The 19120-nt window shown below is 42.0% G+C and overlaps 1 protein-coding gene across 5 annotated transcripts in view; it reads left to right on the top strand.

Annotated features, from left to right (window-relative positions):
• The window catches only part of zmp:0000001200 (dedicator of cytokinesis protein 9), a 96529-nt gene that overhangs the window by 45082 nt on the left and 32327 nt on the right, over positions 1 to 19120 (top strand). For all 5 annotated transcript variants that reach the window (XM_053681046.1, XM_053681045.1, XM_053681047.1 and 2 more), the window contains exons 2-7: positions 5528 to 5644; positions 12490 to 12579; positions 13380 to 13462; positions 14067 to 14136; positions 15719 to 15814; positions 17857 to 17991. In XM_053681046.1, the coding sequence (XP_053537021.1) occupies positions 5528 to 5644; positions 12490 to 12579; positions 13380 to 13462; positions 14067 to 14136; positions 15719 to 15814; positions 17857 to 17991 (591 nt within the window). The remainder of the gene's footprint in view (positions 1 to 5527; positions 5645 to 12489; positions 12580 to 13379; positions 13463 to 14066; positions 14137 to 15718; positions 15815 to 17856; positions 17992 to 19120) is intronic.

The following is a 19120-nucleotide window of genomic DNA, read 5'->3' as shown; positions in this document are numbered from 1 at the left end:
TTATCCACTCAACACCCTGTACTACACACACTCTGCGAATGGAAGGAAACCTTTTGGGAATCTTGGGGAATGAATATCATTGATCATAGACAGCAGTGGTTGAACATTTTTAGAGAATTGCAAAGTTAACTGGGATTGCAATGAAAGCACGGACGATTCTCCCCTTTCCGCCGAACCAATCCTGGGCGTTTTATTAAGGAGGCTTTCACACTGGCAGGTTAGACTGAAACACAGCACGGTTTGCATGAAAAACTGCTAATGTGAAAGCCGTCGTGCGGACGGGAAGCGCGCCACGGTACCGATCCCGAGACTACCTGTAGGAGGGGGTCCGAGTTTGGGTTGCACTGGAACTGTGCCGCGATTCCCGTGTATGTGAACGCAACTCGTACTCGGGTCCACGCTTATTCAGGAAGTAAAGTAGCCCGCACGTGTGTTTTAGCCGATGACGACATGATTCGTTTCCACAACACGCGTGTACCATGAGTGGCAAGGGAACGTTGTGGGACACAGAAGAAGTCCACTGCTGCTCATAATATCTGCTGCGCATAGCGGTACCAAAAGAATTTTTTTAAACAATAAAAAATATGGTGAGTTGCGCTGTGTTCTCCATGCGTGTTTTGTTGAAGGCAAACGCATTAGGGTTTGATAGAATCGAGCGAGTCTGAAACCAGACGCCGGGAACAATCACGGGAAATGTGGAAACTACCCAAAACTGTGTATTTTTAATCAGTTGATTTTGAAGGAAAAGATCTGGGCAGTTCTGTTGCAGAGATCATTTCTTGGCCAAAAAACGTAAGCAAAACTTTGTTAAAGTGACCAATAAAAATATCAAAGATGGAATAACTGATTTGTCTCATATATTAAGCAATTACAAACAGAACCTTTAAAGTGCACCTGTTATGGTTTTCCAAATATTACCTTCCATGTAGTGTGTTATACAGCTGTTTGTGAACGTAAAAACATCTTCAAAGTTTCAAAAATCAAAGCACACGAAAAACGGAGTTATTGACTCCGAATCTGAACAGCTGAAACGAGTCATTAGTGATTCCAGACTTTACTTCCTGTACTAACCTACATAGTTTTGTAACAAAAAGCCCCGCCTCTGGTCTTCATCGGCTGCTCGTGAACAGACGGAGCTGAAACTTGTTATGGTAGTGGGCGTTTCCTTTTTGACACACTCTGACTGTGGTAAGCCAGTCAGAACAGACTGGGACATCTGACCAATCAGAGCAGGGTATGCTCTCTGAAAGGAGGAGTTTAGACTGAGTCCTTTAGAACAGATCATTGAACGAGTCGTTTGTGACACTGGGGAATAAAAGGTGATGCTGCAGTTTAAATTATGAGCACATTGATGGGTTTTTTGACCTTGGATGCATGTAAATCTATTGTATGAGCCCTTTTAAAAAGAAAATTAGGCATGTTTCAAAACTATAATAGGTGCTCTTTAAGAAGCAGAAGCAGGTGCTCTGGCTGAGTGATCAGGAGGAAAGTGTGTGCATGTTTGTATCAGCAGAGTAACACAGCGATCATTTCTCCTGTGGGCTTTAGTGTGTGAAGCATTTCGTCAGTGGTGTGGGTGAGACGCGGATCCAAGCATATGGGAAGCATCAACACAACCTTAAACAACAGTGGGAGTAAAGCACACACACATGCGCGCACACCCAGTGCACACTACCACACTGAAATCTGAACACATTCCACAGTTCTGACTAAATGAGAGCGCAACCACAATAACTGCATTTCATGTCATTGTGAACACAACCGTCCAAACCTTAGTGGTTGTTTTGATGCCTTTGAGCCTAAATAAAGGGCTGAACTTCCTGTGTGCGCAAAAGTCAGGCGAATTCTTCACCCCTATGTGACTCCGTGCCCTGGCATGCATCCGTGCTTTTTCAGTTTGGACGGAACTCGTTCAGGAAATTAGGATTTAATTATAATGGTTATAATAATCCCGACTTTAAAATTACCATGTTGTTATTTGTGTTTGTTGTCCGTTTCATAACCGGCCTTTATGTGGAGCAAACTTGTATTCATTATGTGTACGTTTAAGGGCGCTTTCAGACCTACCTTCTTTGGTGTGGAACTTTGGTTAGTTTGGACAGATGTGAACACTCCACCCTTACTCACGTGTACACCAAACAAGTGGAAACGGCTCCTTATCCACGTTGAATGCTGGTTCAGTTTGTCACTAGGGAGAATACGGTTTCATGACGGTCCCCACCGAAACGATGTGAACGGGACTGAGAGCTTGTATAATCGTGGTAAAGCCAGTTTTGTTTTTGACTCTTAATACATTTAAAGGGAACGTGAAAGCTGTCGCTGTTAGAGCTGTCTGATTTACAAGCTCCAGAATGATGCATGATACACAGCACATATGTCGTAAAAAAATAAACAACACTTCTGTCCTATTTATTTCTAGAGCACATGTACAGTGGCACAGGATTAAGTGGTAGTTAATACTATAGTATTCTATATTTATTCTACTATAGGATTCTCTAGTCTATATGTAAGGGATAATTCACTTTGCATCTGGTGCATTAAAATGTAGTAAAAAAAAAATGCACACCTAGCCATGGATTATCCCGCTTATACCATGGTCATGTGCCAGCACTGGCAAGTTAAAGCTGTCACTGATGTTTGCAGAGCAAAATTTGACTGAAACGATAAAAATAACGGTTCCTTTTGTCGTTTTATATACGGGTCGTTAGATCTAGAATTCTGCCCGCTGTAAATCATACACATGTATGATAAAGTAGTGTGATGAGATTACATTTACTTGGATGGATTATAGTAAGTATTTATGAGAGGAAGAGGGAGATTGTACGTGTGTGGATTACCTGCGTCTGTGCCACGTCTCTACTAATAATGAAGCTGTGAGTTTAACTGTATGTTACTATGGTTACAATCGTTAATTGGCAGTGCATTAATTTAGAACGGTGATTAAACTGACTGGAAATACCTGTGGGATATACGGTTTTAACGCACACCTTCCAGCCAATCAAAGTCGAGTATTCTGACAGACCATGCTATAATAAATGGTAAATCGTCTGCACTTATATAGTGCTTTTTTAACCTTAGCGGTTCCAAAGCGCTTTACACTGTGTCTGACTCACACACACACGGTAGCAGAGCTGCCATGCAAGGTGCTAACTTGCCATCGGGACACTTCTGCATGTGGAGTGATGTGGGCCGGGAATCGAACCGCCAACCCTACGATTAGTGGACAACCCGCTCTACCACCTGAGCCCCAGCCGCAGCCACAGCTGCCCTCAAGAAACTGTAGTATACTATATTTTCCTGAATAAAAATGCACCTGCATTACCTGAAAGAAGACCAGAGCCAGATGTCAACAAAAATCAAACTTAACAGACGATCTAGATGTTAAAACATCTGAAGTAAGAGTAAGAATCGGATATGAAGTGCTTGTGATCTGATACTGGTTTGTAGTACATGATGCGATCTCCTACTCTGTTTAATGACTTACTGGATTGTCACCTGTCTTGTCATATGATTGTCATTACTGTTATGTCTATACTGCTTCTGTGAGCTTATGATTAACCGAAAATGCACACTCATGCACACATAGTTGTGTGTCTGAGCTGTATTCTCTGCTGTGTGATGCTATCAGCTGTGAGGAACATACCATGCCTGCCCTGTTATCAGCGAGCCCTTCATGACTGACTCACCTGGGTGGGTGTGTGTTTGTGTGTGTCTTCGTGCTCCAGTGTAGCGGTACAGTATATACGTGTATGCACGCATGTCAGTGATTTAACGTTGTACTTGGGAATGAGGTGAAGCAGAAATGGAGAAATGCGTGGACGTGTACGTTTCATTTACACCTGTATGTTCCTCTATCAGAGATGGCGGTTCAGTTCTGATGCCAGAAGTGTGGCGTGCGTCTGTGCTTCCAATCCTATAGTGGGTCAGATAACAATGCTTAGTAAAACTATTCCATCACCATGGTGATCCCTCTGACATCACCTAGCTAATATCAGGACCAGATGTGGCGCAACCTGCGATCTCGCTGACCAGAGAACGCTGAAGTCATACTTGCTTCCTCACATGCGCGCCCACCCACACACACACACACACACACTTCTAGCATACTCATCTGAGACTCATACCTGTCCTGCTCAGTCATCTTTTGGAGATTAGTTAGATTCTTTCCCACTTTGTTCTGTCCAACTTGCACCTTCATTGTCCAATGCTAAAGAGACGTGGAAGAAGGAAAGACAAGCCTTTGAGACGTTTTCATTTCCATTATTGTTGAACTTTTTTGTTCCAGATACCGATCCCAGAGAGACTTGAAGAGTTAGTGTTCTCCTTTAAAGATCTAGGGCTGCTCCATGAAACTCCAGAGTGTGTCTTGTTAGTCCAAACCCTACCTGTGTGTCAAAAATGTGGTAGAAAGCTATATGTTACAGGTTTCGGAAACGTTAGACAATCTGTAGTTTTTGTCATTCAATGTGACAAAGAACCAACTGTTTTGACAGGAAAAGGCCATTTGAGACTGAATGGGTGTGTGTGTGTGTGGGGGGGGGGGGTCCTATGGGGGAGGTAAAGGTGAAAACGGAGCTCTAACAAAATCAGACCTGCTTGCACCAACATACAAACAGTGTGGAGGACTGTAATCTTGTGGATTAAGCTTCTAGTGCAGCTGAGGCTAGGATGGCGTAAAGCGCTCACATACTTGTGTGGGCTCCATTGCTACAGTGCTTCAAAGCCTGTTTCCCCATCAGACTGATAAACATAGTGTACAGATGTGTTTAAAAACAGAGGTGTGGCTAGCCAGTTAGATTGTAGCTGGCCAGTTAATGATACTGTATTCTCTGACAGTAAATTGAGCTAACCTGGCTACAAATGGGCAACAAAAGAACTAAATTCACCCGAATTGTAAGTTCGGTTTCTGCTAAAGGCTAAGGATGAGACGGTGAACATTCCTTGAAGCCCTATGTATATTGGGATGTGTTCTCTCTTCTATGAAAACTCCTACACGCATACACCAACATTTCTGTCAGTTCAGGCCAGTCACACCCAAAAAAGACCAGATCGGTTAACTTACGCTCCTCCCCCACCCTTTTCTCTTCCATCTGGTGTATATTTTCTTGTTTTTGTTTTTGTTTGTTTTTTTGTTTTTTTTAAAAACCTTTTCTCACAATTTTTTATTGTTTCTGATATCTCCATATCCTTCCTATTATTATTCACTATCGCTCTGTCTCCACTCTCAATAAATCTGAGCTCGCTTAATGATGTATCTTAAGCAGTGATTTGAAAAATACCTCGAGTTCTCAGAAAGTGTACTGTATATATTTTATCAGATGTGAAATGCAAGTGAGCCCAGTTGTTTGATGATATCATGAAACCTTGGCCTGCATTCTTGGATTACTTTTCCTATTAAGCAGTGCTTCCTTTCAGATTATCTGTGCCACACTGAACTTATCACATTGCAAATAATGAATGTGACGATGTGTGTGTGTGTGTGTGTGTGTGTGTGTGTGTGTGTGTGTGTGTGTGTGTTTGTTTGCAGCTAAAGCCACGTTTGATTGAGCCGTTGGACTACGAGAGTGTCCTGGTCCAGAGGAAGACTCAGATCCTTAGCGATGTGCTCCGAGACATGCTTCAGTTCCCGTTGGAGGATTTTCAGGTGAGACTACCTGGCAACCCATCTTTTAATCTGATGGTGCAGTTTAACTGTGTAGTCATTTTATAGTTTCCAACAGCAAATCTTTTAAAAGGACGGCCGCGGTGAGGTCTTTGAGTATACACAGAGAAGTAAATGCTTATTGTTCTTGCTGTTGAAACTAATACAGGGGGATAAATAGTTCACAAGGGTACAGCTGGAGGGCTGGGTGAGGGGAGAAGGTGTAGCTTGACATAATAGGGTGCAAATTCCTTAGACACACCCTGAACTCACACACACACCTCTCTAGTTACCCAAAAAGAGGCTTTTCTCATTGTGTTACTTTGCAACTTAGTGTTCTCTGGTTACCAGGATATTCAACTGGGATGTAAGCAATTCTTGGATTTGATAGAAATCGGTGTGAAGACTGAGCAGTCGTTAACATGCGATTCACAAGCATAAAAACACAGGCTGATCAGCCGACTCATTAGCAACCAGTAGCCTTGAGTAAACTGTACTTTTACAAGTGTCCAACAAAAAAAATTCACGATGGATTAAAGTATGTACGGTATATATTGTAGAATACGTACAGTATACAATGACGTAGTGCTCATCAGTGCTACTCTACTACTCGTATGAAAAAAAAATCCATGCTTATATTAGCTGGTTTAAAAAGTGGTAATGCGCTCTTGCGGTTATGAAATGTAGGGTACAAATGTCAACATGGTAAAATTCAATAAAACGACTCTTTTCATCCATGTCACATTTCCTCCATCTCTTATTTCCATACGATTATTTTCCACAGTGGAGAATAACCAACAATGTAGTGGTTTGATGTGTTACCACCCTAAAGTTGATAATTTTCCAATAACAGCACATTTTATTCTACTTCTACCACAGCAATTTGCCAGCAAGTACAATTTTTGTTTATTAAAGAACATGTTGTACGTTTTTTTTTTTTTTTTAATCCATTTAATGTTGTGCATAATCCACAAAACAAGTTACTATTATCGCTTAAGTTATAGCAGCTGTACACGGTCGTTCCCTCACCAGCATCTCTTTTTTTCCCTCTACTTGTATGTCAATAAGACAAAATTAGGCAAGATGCAGCTAGTCACGTTAACAAGAAACTGCAAAGAGCACAGCCCTTCTTCCTGAAGACCTTCCCATGGCCGTAGACTTCACCGTTAAAAAGCACTGACACTGGAGACTCCTACAAAAACGATAAATCGACGTCCCCTCATAAACAATCACCCGAGACAGAAAATCCGTTTGTAACTTTAACAGAGCGGAAGCGTTAATGTTGGCATCGTGTTAAGTGTTGAGTGGAAAATGGTGTGGCAGTGGCAGATTTAGTGCATGAGTGTGCGTGCGTGTGTGCATGCACGCGTGCGTGTGTGTGGAGCTCAGGTTGCAGACTGTAGTGCTAGCGTCTGAGTGGGAGGTCTGCTTCAGACAGCTATACAAACAAGGAGAGGAGTGGCACGCTGTGTAAGGGACAGTGACCCAACAGACCCGAGGTCACACCCTTCAACTAGCTCACTATTTAAAGTGTATGGATAATACTCGCCCTGCCTTGTGCCCCGAGTTCCCTGGGACGGGCTCCAGACTCCCCGCCACCCTGTGTAGGATAAGCGGTATGGAAAATGGATAGATGGATGGATGAATACTTCTCATTATAAAAGAGCCTCAGTGTAATATTTAACAGATGTTTGCTGATTGTAATGATTTCTCCAAACATCATGCAGGCGGTGAGAGAGGGCTATAGCAGGAGAGTATTAGAAATGGTTTGTTCTGTGTGTGTGTGTGTGTGTGTGTGTGTGTGTGTGATTCTTATATTCACAGATTTTATATGTGAAATAGTTTATATTTGATTTCAAAGTATTTTAAACTAAATGATGCGTCTATGCAGACACACACAGGTTAATGGAGGCAGGGCCGACCATCAGTATTTCTGACATATGTGTCTGAAGATATATTTTTAATGGCTGTTGACAACATGTTGGTGTGATTCTAGCAGATTTTGGGCCAGGAGATTTCTAAAGCTAGAAATGACCTGCATATCAAAGGCACTTTCTGTTTCTGAACAGTTCACGAGGACAGTACAGCAACTTCCAAATGCCTGACCATCTCATCGGGGATGAAATGGAGACGTAGAAGATTGTTGACTGACTTACTGCTACCCAGCATGGTACAAAAAAAAACAAAACAATGTGATTGCTGTTACTGGATGTTTAAAAGAATTTTTCAACTCGAAATAAAACTATACAGTATAATTGGTTGAACGCTAAATGATTTTGGAGACCAGCAGTGTGATTCTGCATGAAAGTTAACCTAGCATTAACAACGCACGTATCGCATTGTGCTAAAGTACGGGATAAAGTAGCCAAGAGACTATCGAAGTATTTTGATGAATATTTCTTTTCCCTGAATGGAGGTTGAGACAGGAATACAAAACAGAACTGACTACAAGAACCCAAGAATTCACTCTCTACAATTTGCAGCTCTTAGCACGCAGAGAGAGAGAGAGTGCATCGCCTGGCTGTTTCTGTGAGTTCGCTCAGTAATATCAGCGCTAATGTCTTTCCCATATCCGTGCTTCAGGCTGCGTGGCATTCTTCAGGAAATCCTTCTACACATACACATTAGACAGTACAAGAGAACTGCAGCATATTGATGTCATAACTCTAGTGTATGATTGTGACATGGAGTGTGTGTGAGTGCGCGCGCACATGTGAAGGTCAAACAGCTGCATAGGAACTCTCCGCGATGGGACGACAGCCTTGACTGCACCCATTTATCTTTCCTGTAACTCTTTCTCCCCCAGTATCTGTCTTTGTATTTCACTTTGCCAAGAAACGTGATCTCCGAGAAAAGGTACAGTGTGGTCAGAGCGACAGGTGATCCTCAGCCTCTCTGTAAGAATTTTCAACACCGCCTTAAGGCAAGCACAGAAACAGAGCTCTGTCACTCAGTGCTGGAAGAGTTTGCTCTTCTGTAGATTTCAGGCTGCTGGTGTGTGTGCGTGTGTGTGTGTGTGTGTGTGTGTGTGCGTGCGTGTTAGTTGGAGGACACTGTGGATGTGGTCATTGAGTAGGTTAGTGGGATGTGCATGCTGAGAAGTGGGCCTGTGGTGGGTTTTAGGAGAAATGTAGGCCACAGGGGGTTTTCTATTTGAATGGTTGTTGCTGCTGGCACAGTCTAAATCTGAAAATGAAAGAAGTTGGGTTTAAACTGATTGTTCCTTCAGGCTTTTTTTTTTTCTGTCTGTTTTTCTTGTTCTCTCACTCTGTTGTCTGTCCCCCACCCATTCTGGCGCTAAAAAAGTTGCAAGTGTTGTAGCAAACATTACAAATTTGTAGTCCTGAAATAAAAACTCTATAATAATAATGATTATAAAAAGGGTTAATCCCTTTAAGTCACAGGTTCCCAACCTCCTGGAATACACCCTGTCCTGTGTATTTTAGGCCCTGTTTAAACTAGTGCGTTTTCGTTTTAAAACGCATAACTCTTGCTACACTTACGCCTGTCGTCTACTCCGGCTTTTGGAAACACCGAAGACCCCATTTTAGTTTGAAAACTCCGGGCTCACGTTTCAGCGTAAACAGACCAAAATGAAGACTTTTGAAAATGAAGGCGTGGCTTTGCCACATTCGCTCCCTGATTGGGTCTTCTGCATCATTGCATATCCTTCCCTGATTCCTCAAGCCCCTACAATATGACCATTATGCTACCTTGATCTTATACACAACAACATGGAGACTGAACCACAAGCTTTGCTGGCCTTGTTTTCATTCTTAGCAGCCATTGTGCAGTTAAATTCTGTATTTTATAACACTGCAGCTGTCTACATGCGCAAGAGGCGAGCTATGATCGGCAACAAATCTCATTTCGAGCGGTGCAAGCCCTACATGGAACGCCGGTTTGTTGTGCCTGCCGGTGACTTGCAACCAACTTCCTGTTTACACTTGTGTATACGCATGCCCAGTGTGCATGCAGGCTGAGTGAGTGAGTGACTGACTGACTGACTGACTGACTGTGTGAGAGAGTGAATGACTGTGAGTGAGTGACTGAGTGACTGTGAGTGAGTGACTGACTTTGTGAGAGAGTGAATGACTGTGACTGAGTGAGTGACTGACTGTGAGACTGACTGTGAGACTGACTGACTGAGTGAGTGACTGACTGTGAGACTGACTGAGTGACTAAATGACTGACTGTGTGACTGACTGACTGTGTGAATGACTGACTGACTGAGTGACTGTCTGACTGACTGTGTGAGTGACTGACTGACTGACTGAGTGAGTGAGTGACTGACTGACTGACTGACTGTGAGACTGAGTGTCTGTGAGTGAGTGACTGACTGACTGTGTGACTGTGTGAGTGACTGTCTGACTGACTGTGTGAGTGACTGACTGACTGACTGTGTGAGTGACTGTCTGACTGACTGTGTGAGTGACTGACTGACTGAGTGACTGTGAGACTGAGTGTCTGTGAGTGACTGACTGACTGACTGACTGAGTGACTGTGAGACTGAGTGTCTGTGAGTGAGTGACTGACTGACTGTGTGACTGAGTGAATGAGTGACTGTGATGATTGACTGACTGTGTGACTGAGTGAGTGACTGTGTGAGTGATTGACTGGCTGAGAGAGTGTGTGAGTGAGTGACTGACTGACTGTGTGAGTGTGTGACCGAGGGAGTGTGTGACCGAGGGAGTGACTGAATGAGTGGGGTGGATGCTTTGCAAGAGGTTAGTAGGCCCTGATGTTGCTGTCCTTCTTTTCACTCTGTAGCTGTGCCCTTGAGATTTCAGCTGTGCGAGTCCTCCCTTCACACACATGTGTAGAGTCAGTCTTTCCCCAATCATACACACAGTGTTAACTCCTAACCATGTGTAGGGGTGTTTAAGTAAGCATTTTAGGAGTTTGAGAGAGTGTGTGTGGAGAGAGAGAGAGAGAGGTGGGGTGTGTATTTTGCATGCTGCTGTGTGTGTGTGTGTGTGGGGTGTGTGGGGGGGGGGGGGGGGTTCAGTGACTGGATTCAGTACCTCCTCCAACAACTCAGCTGCATTCCAGCACTGTTTTAACTCTTTTACTGTATGCTTCCATCTCTCCCTTCATCCAAATACACCACCACCTTTTCACTTCTCCTCTAGCTGATTCTCATCTTCCCTACAGGAAGTCGTGATTGGAGAGAGGAAGTGGTGCAACAGTAGCAGGTTATTGTGTGAAGCTCTTATGGACCCTGTGGAATGCCGCATTAAAAACACTTCATTACTGGACATTCCACTGCTGTGTCTCTGGACTTCTTTTAAATCCACTGTTTCACTCACTGCAGTCTGAGAGGAGCCAACACCTCCTCTACCTCAGACTCACTCTAAACGCTTCACATTCTCAACTGGCAGAGGATCTCTTTCAAAATCCAGTGTGTATTCTTAAACAATTAGTTCAGTTGGGGGGGGGGTGCAATTTCCAAAATGTTCCCTTTACCCCAAAAGTTTGCTTGCCTGAATACGCACCCATTCACAATGTATTTAAGGAAGAGAATTTGGGTGGGTTCCATTACTCGTTAGCTATATTAACCCTAGTGCAAAAGTTAAGAATGAAAGGTCAGACTCCAGACGTGTCTGACCAGCTGCATCTGGAGAAAGGGAGATGTTCTGTTTGTCCAAAGCTACATTCTTTAAAAAAAAAAAAAAAAGTTTCCTCAAGGCTTCTTTGGATCTTAAAAATGATAGCTTTCCTAAGTGCTTCTACTTATAAATCTTTTGTAGGGTTCTTGTCTCGTGGTTCCTCCAGAGGGACAAACTGAAGAATGTTTTAGGGTGCTACATTAAACTTTTTTTTTTTTTTCTGTGTGCGCATTTATATTCAGGACCGAGATGTAAATCTCCCTTTCCCCGAAATGCTTACCTCTTCAACAAAACAGGAATATAGCAACTCGGGTGGATTTAAATTCCAGATTTATAAAACAATGCGCATGTCAGCGAGGTGTAGAAAACTATGATCTTAACTCCTTAAGGCCGGTGGAGCACTTGACAGTAAAACTGCTCCTTCCTGTGGTTTGTTCTATTGTAGGATGTGAGTCAGGAAGGGAATTTTTACTCTGGCATTGTTTGGCTAAGTTTAACCGACGTGCTTTGTTTACCTGTCACTGAAGTGGCTGTCTCTGCAGCAAGAATTCTGACATTTCATCACACACACCCACACACCAGCTACGGAGCTTCTCGAAAACTCCCTGTTGGAGAGTGTCTAAAAGAGTCAGCTTATTTATGAAAGACTTTCCACATATTTTTATTGGGGATATTGTGCCCCCGGAGGACGCAAGTAAGTAAAGGCAACCCGGTTTAATTCGGTTTCAGTATTTGTCTTTATCATCAGTCATCATGACAACAGGAGGCTGAGGCTGAACAATGAGCCTCCTACTCCTCTGCCTGATCCTTTGAGCACAGCCAGACCTGGGAGTGGCCATCAGACAGGAATAATATTGAAAAGCCGTTTTGGAAAATCACACCCAGCTGGACTGTACAGGTTTTTTATTTTTTATTTTTAGGAATGGCTTTTGTATGTGATGCTGAAGCAATACTGATGGGTAGTATCAGATTTTTTTTTATTTTTTTTATCAGATATGCCTTTCATATCAAGTGAAAAATATAGGCTTATCCTTCAGCTGTGCAGGTACGAGGTATTGTTATTTTTGAGGATGGATGATGTTCACCCAAATCACTGAATCTGTATTTTAAATCATGGCATGCTTTTCCACTTCCATATGAGACCCCCTTTCTTTTCTGACAGTAGTGTAATAAACACCTTCTTCTTCTTCTTCTTCTTCTTTTTATTTTATTTTATTTTTTACTATTTCTCTCCTGCAGACCTGCATTCTGCGCCGGCAGATCCGCACTCTGTACCCATCAGTTCCAGAGAATGCCCAGAGAGAAGCACACAGCCTGTTCGTGCAGGAGGTAAGAGACGGACTGGTCTCTCAACCACTGAATGTCCTGTAATACGTTGTAATGTTACTATACAGACAAAAACGCCCAGTGTGTTAATAATGATCATGTTAGAAATGATTCAGCTGTTGATTTTGAGAGGTTATTCAGCACACACCAACACTGAAACACACAGCTCTCAGCACTGGACTCTGTGGATGTACTTCAGTGTTTATAGACTGAACTTTGGCCAAGTATGAAGCATTCATCTCCTGTAACACACACATGTGCTATAGAGTATCATAAAAAGGAGAAGAGTTTAACCAGCTGGTGTGTGTGTGTGTGTGTGTGTGTGTGTGTGTGTGTGTGTGTGTGTGTGTGTGCGCGTTAAGGAGATGTAAGGCTTTAACTTAGCCAAAGTTCACTCTATAAACAATGGCGTTTGAGAATTAATTTGACATAATGTGAGCGATCCATGTTAGTTTTGTAATCTTGAATAGATATCTACCATTTCTATTACCTTACTTAAAGCATTTCAGTGCTCGTACTGTTTTTTTTAGAAAATTTTATTTAAAAAAAAAAAAACCCAAATCCGAGATGGGAACCAAATGGTGGAACATCCTGATTGAAAAGAGAAGAGGCCCCTGTTCTTTCATCTTGCCCTCTCTTCCTGAGCAGTCAGATTGGACAGAGAGCAAAGAGATTTTCCCTTCTACCCAGGATGACTTTTGATGAAATTGTGGACTGAAATAGCATTTGGACTATTTCTGTGGAGCAAACACACAGTATCATGTTATGGCTCTAACAATCGTTTATTGTTCCTGTTTTCCTAGTGTCTTAAGACCTACAAATCAGACTGGCACGTTGTCAACTACAAGTATGAAGATTATTCTGGTGACTTTCGTCAACTCCCCAAGTAAGACACGCCGTGTTTCTTTTAGCCTGGTCTTCTTAGCTTAAACAAAATACAGGATCTATACAACCTGTACCTCAGACAAGTTCGCACAAGCCAAACAATAACTACATGGAACCATGGATTCATCAGAGTATCACTGGCAATTGCATTGTGTGCATGTGTGTAATTGTCAAAGCATGTCAGTTCTTGGAAAACTGGAGTCTGTACAAAATGCACATTTCCTCCTCGTAGTAATAATGGAGCCAGTGGAACAATGTATGAGTTCATCTGTTCCTGTAGGGACACAGAGCAGTCGAGGGGAGCCACATGAATTCTTCACTCTTTTAATTAGATCTGGTTTTCTCATCACTACGTCTGAAGGAATATAGAGAGAGTGACAGAGGAAAAAGCACAGATGGCCAATAAAAGCAGTGAATGCCTGAGAACAGAAAACAAACCATTACTAACAGAGAGACATTAGTGCTCTGTCAGTCAGCTCTCTGAATTCCGTGACACTACCTTTTGAAAGTTTAATCAGACCTCATGCTTCATCATAGACTGTATTTTCACGCTAGTCCTGTTAACGGCATCGTAACGTGTGTTCATCTGTTTGCCGTTTAAACAGCAAAGTGTCGAGACCCGATAAGCTGGCAGTTCATGTGTTCGAGGTTGACGAGGATGTCGATAAAGACGAGGTGAGTGAATCTGGTTGAAACACAGCCAGCTGTTTACACAGCAAAGACAATATTCAGTGAGATGAATCCAGATGTCTTTATTTATTCTATTCAGTCCAGTTTGTCAAAAGAGCGAGTCAAAAGCAGGCCAAGGCACATACTGACACAGCAAGTTCTTCTCATACCAATCTGTTACCATTGTTTGCCTCCACTGATGACTTATTTCGAGAGCTACAGCTATACCAGCAGCAACTCCTCTACAGATATCTCAGGACTCTGGTCTAAAGATCTCCCACAAACACAGTTTGACCAGTAGGCCATGTCTCTATGAATAATCCGGCAGTTTATGCCTGGACAGCATCAGCGAGGTATCTAACGGCCAGCCATGGCGCTTGCTTCTGCTTCTGTTTCTTCCAAGAAATCTCCTCCCCTCACATCCCAGCAGACACAGGGTATCCCGTTTCATTAATCAGCCATGGCAAACTGCTGATTGGGCCTTTTCTGACTGACCATCTGCCCTAACGGTTTTAATCATTATTTTGTACAAACAAGTCATTTTCACGTGAGATATAATCAGGTATTGCAGACAACAGAGTGATGAATAATAACATTTTCTCAAAGTCATATAGTTGGACTGATATACAGTAAGAATAACATGACCGCATTAGTCTGTACAGTGTGTAAATGAGAATGTGTTGGCATATATTTAAAACATACCGAACAGTCAACGTTTAACCTCAAAGCAAGTAGTCGGTCATGTGACTACAGGTTTCCTTCCAGGCTTCATTTTGCAGCCAGCCATAAAATGATGTAATGTTAAACCCTTATCTTTTTAACAAGCAGCAGTACTCAGAGGACTGTTAACTTTTCCATCCGTACAGAGCATATAGCAACAAGTACGTGCTAAGTTTGAGTTTCGGTGTTGGATTTGTTGTAGGATCGTTAAGTAAAACAGCACCAAAGGGGAGGGAGTCCATTACTAGCATTCACTTAGAGTATCTTGTCCTGATAAGACTTTATGGGAGGCATGTAAATGCATTTTCTTTTTCTCATTGTGCTGACATCTTAAGCTTAGAAAAGCAGGGGGATACAGCTGAAGCTTTGGCTGTGCTCTCTGAACATTTTCTAATAAATGTATCTTGTATTATGCTTTAATCCTCTGGATATGTAGATTTTGGCATGTGTATATTCAATATGTACTGTACGGTACTGTCAATATATTAGTGAAATTTCCGTTATAGAGGTGATGACCTTTAACTGTGTTATCTGACAGAGATAATGATATTGTGTGTTCCATTGTATGTTGGGCATACTGTGTATGTGGGGTTTTTTTTTTCTTCCTGTTAAAGCTTCAGATGTCATCCTGCTGTCTGAGAGATTATTCTTTCTAGTACAGTGGTTTATTTACATTGATCAGTGTTTCTGCTGTTCTGCGTTTTTTCTGGACAGGAGTTAGGGATCTGGATTCCTCTCTCAATGAATCCCTGTTCTCCTAACATTTACTTTAGCTGCAAGATCAAACAGAGGAGAGCTGGAGCAACATCACAAAACTCATTCTCCTCTTTCTCTTCTCGTGTGTGTGTGTGTGTGTGTGTGTGTGTAGGACACAGCTTCCCTGGGCTCTCAGAAGGGAGGTGTTAGTAGACAAGGCTGGCTTTACAAAGGCAACATGAACAGTGCGATCAGTGTCACTATGAGGGTGAGACATCTTCATACACCACACTCAGTATGAAACTGGCCATACTCCATGCTCTTTCCTCTAGAGCAGGAATGGGCAAGGTTATTGGCTCTGGGGTCACATAAGGTTTTAAATAATGGGTTAGGGGCCGCATATTGTAGTTCGCTTTTAGATACATACCATTGTGCCTGATACAGTGTATTTAATTTAATTAACCCAATAAACGCATACATGTACACACTTGAATACCTTTTTCTTACATTGGACAAATTGCAGTAAGACCTAAAACAGACATAAACAGGGCTAATTGCAATTGTGGAAGATTTATTTCTGTCGCTGGTGAGTTTTTTCCATGTATATTTGCAGCCGTAAAGCAAAACCATGACATGAGAGGCTTATCCAAAACTGAAATCCTTAAATCTTTACAAACAATCCATTTTTACAAGATTTGGGCAGTAATGACTTGATGGTTAAGGCTCTGGGTTACTGATCAGAAGGTCAGAGGTTCAAGCCCCAGCACTGCCAAGCTGCCACGGTTGGGCCCTTGAATAAGGCCCTTAACCATCTCTGCTCCAGGGGTGCTGTATCATGGCTGACCCCAACCTCCTAACATGCTGGAATATGCAAAGAAAATAGAATTTCACTGTGCTGTACTGTATATGTAACCAATAAAGACTCAATAATAATAATAATAATAACAATAATAATAGCACTGAAACAGATTCCTTCTGTATATAAAATGTCACATATCCAAAAACTGAAACATAGCAAACTCTTAAATATTTATAGCTATAAACAGTAACCCAGCTGACTAAAAAAGGTCCCCAGGACGTCCCCTAAATGGCCTCTACGAACGTCCCCCGAACGTCCACGTGTAGGGTCCCCTTGATGTCCTACAGACATTCAAGGGGACGTTCACAGGACGTCCAGAGGCCATTCGGGACACTTCGAGGACTTTCGCTGAAGTGAACACATTCAGTAGTGCTATGAGTCGATATTCTCTGACATCCTCAGAACGTCCGCCAGCGAACATTATAAACCGGACCAAATACGGACCCAAGTGGACGTTCGCAACATCCGGGGGATGTCCCCTGTTTGTACGGGAATGTATTAGTAACAAATTTATTTGTACTATTATGTGCCCATCCTTCTGATATAATCTTTATCCAGTAATCTTCTACAAAATTAAAATTTTAACTGACACACTGTTATAGTAGGGCTACAAGATAAAATATACATGATGTGATGTGATGTGTTTATCATATCAGGTGTATGGAATTAAATCATGCTTATGTTTATGCACAGAGTGGAGGTATTGAATGACTGCAGGACTGCAGTGCACTGGAATTGAAAATAAATTGGGGAAAAAAACAATTACATTTGACAGTCGAGGGGACGTAAACCAGCTGGACTGTAGTTTTAGTCCACAAAAGTACATTTTCAGCTGATCAACCCAGCTTTTTCCACTGTAGTTATATCTACTACATCTGTAGTTACCACAGTGAATAATTTCAGCAGGTTCCCAGAGGAAACAACGGATATCCTGCTTACAGCTTACAGCTAAGGGCAGCGGTTGAATTCCATCCAGTTAAAACGGGGACTATACAGTGCAGAGCAAATTCGAAACTACAACTTTAACAGTAAAGCTCTTAGGATGAAACAGAAATGAAAGAATGACTTACCAATGTTGCTCTTATGTAGTTCTATCCAACTTCCGTTCATTGACGTCTTCGGGGGTATTTATCAGAACCACACGACAAAGTTGGAAATAATAATCACAACCTCTAGAAAAGTAGTCTGCTCTCTGAAAACACTCATTATACAGATTTCGGGCTTCATTTACAAATACCTTAGACTGAACATTTTATAAAAGCATGTTTACTGACTGTTCGGCAGCTGTCCGAAGACTTCCATCATAGGTTAAAGTAAAATACCTTTCTGTTCTTTTCTCACCGTGCTGAAGTCTCGTCTGTGGTCAGTTCACTTACGCTTCAGATGCGGTGGCTAGAGAGTCCATAAACGATGGCCTGTTCTAAGTGTTTCTTTATAATGCTTTGTTTCAGTCTTTCAAAAGGAGGTATTTCAACCTCACGCAATTAGGAGACGGCTCCTATAACCTGAACTTCTATAAGGATGAAAAGATCTCCAAGGAGCCGAAAGGAACCATCTTCCTAGATTCCTGCATGGGTGTGGTTCAGGTATGAGAAAAGTGATGTGATTGAGAATAACCGTATGTGTGATTGCCCGTGCTATAAATGTGAGCTCTGCAGAGGTGGGTAGTAACGCACTGCAGTTATTTTGTTACATTTACTGGAAAAACTTTTTGAAAAATATGTACTTTTAAGATTAGGTTTAACTGTCCATACTTATACTCTTAGTCAAGTTCATTTTTAATCACAGAAATGTGCTTTTACTTCACTACATTTGGTGGCATTCGTCCATCGCTGCTAAACGTTAATGAATATGTGTCATTTTAATAATTAGTTTATATTGATCGCGAGTCTGAATGCGTCTGCAACAGCCGCTCACTTTTTTAGCGGCTCAGTCTTGGAGGATGGGGGGAAGCGAGTGTATGGACAGAGACAGGACGCACACACACACACACACACACACACATACTAACAAACACTCTCTACACACACTTTCTCTTCTGTTCTGTTCCGTAGTCTGTTCTCTGTTGTCTTAAATAAATGCAGATGCGGACAAGTTTGTACTGTTAACACGTGAAAATAAGAACAGACAACTGTTGGGAAATTGTTTGTTTTTTTGGGGTGTTTGTGTAAGATTTTTTGTTGAAAATGACAGGTTGTGTGTTATTGTACCCATCATGGGACTGGGATATGCTGCTTCATCTCGAACCCAGGTTTTATGTCATATAAACAGAACCGACAGACTTTCAAGGAGAGGCGTGGCTTACAGTTCTCCATGTAGTCCGAGATTCAGGATTTTCCCTTCATTTTAATCAGATCCGAAGTAACTAGTTACTTGCTACTTGAGTAGTCCTCTCATTGGATACTTTATTACTCTTACTCAAGTCATTATTAACATTATTATTTTTACTGTTACTTTACTTAAGTAATTATTTTTACAAGTAGTTTTACTTGTACTTGAGTAAACATTTTGGCTACTCTACCCACCTCTGGGGCTCTGATACTTTAGGCCTTCCTTCAGAAGGAAATGTTTGTGTGTGTGTGTATGCGAGAGAGTTCAGTTTTGCACATACAGAGGAACATACCATCCTACTCCAGTGTGGAGTTCGCTAAATAAGTGCTTTTCTGGAAAGGTGCCCTAGTCATATGGAAACAGTTGTGATATCCGTATGGCGAT

This window comes from Ictalurus punctatus, chromosome 6 (assembly GCF_001660625.3).
Source record: "Ictalurus punctatus breed USDA103 chromosome 6, Coco_2.0, whole genome shotgun sequence".
NCBI lineage: Eukaryota > Metazoa > Chordata > Actinopteri > Siluriformes > Ictaluridae > Ictalurus > Ictalurus punctatus.
The sequence above is the reverse complement of the archived record's forward strand: the minus strand, read 5'-3'. Positions and strand labels throughout refer to the sequence as shown.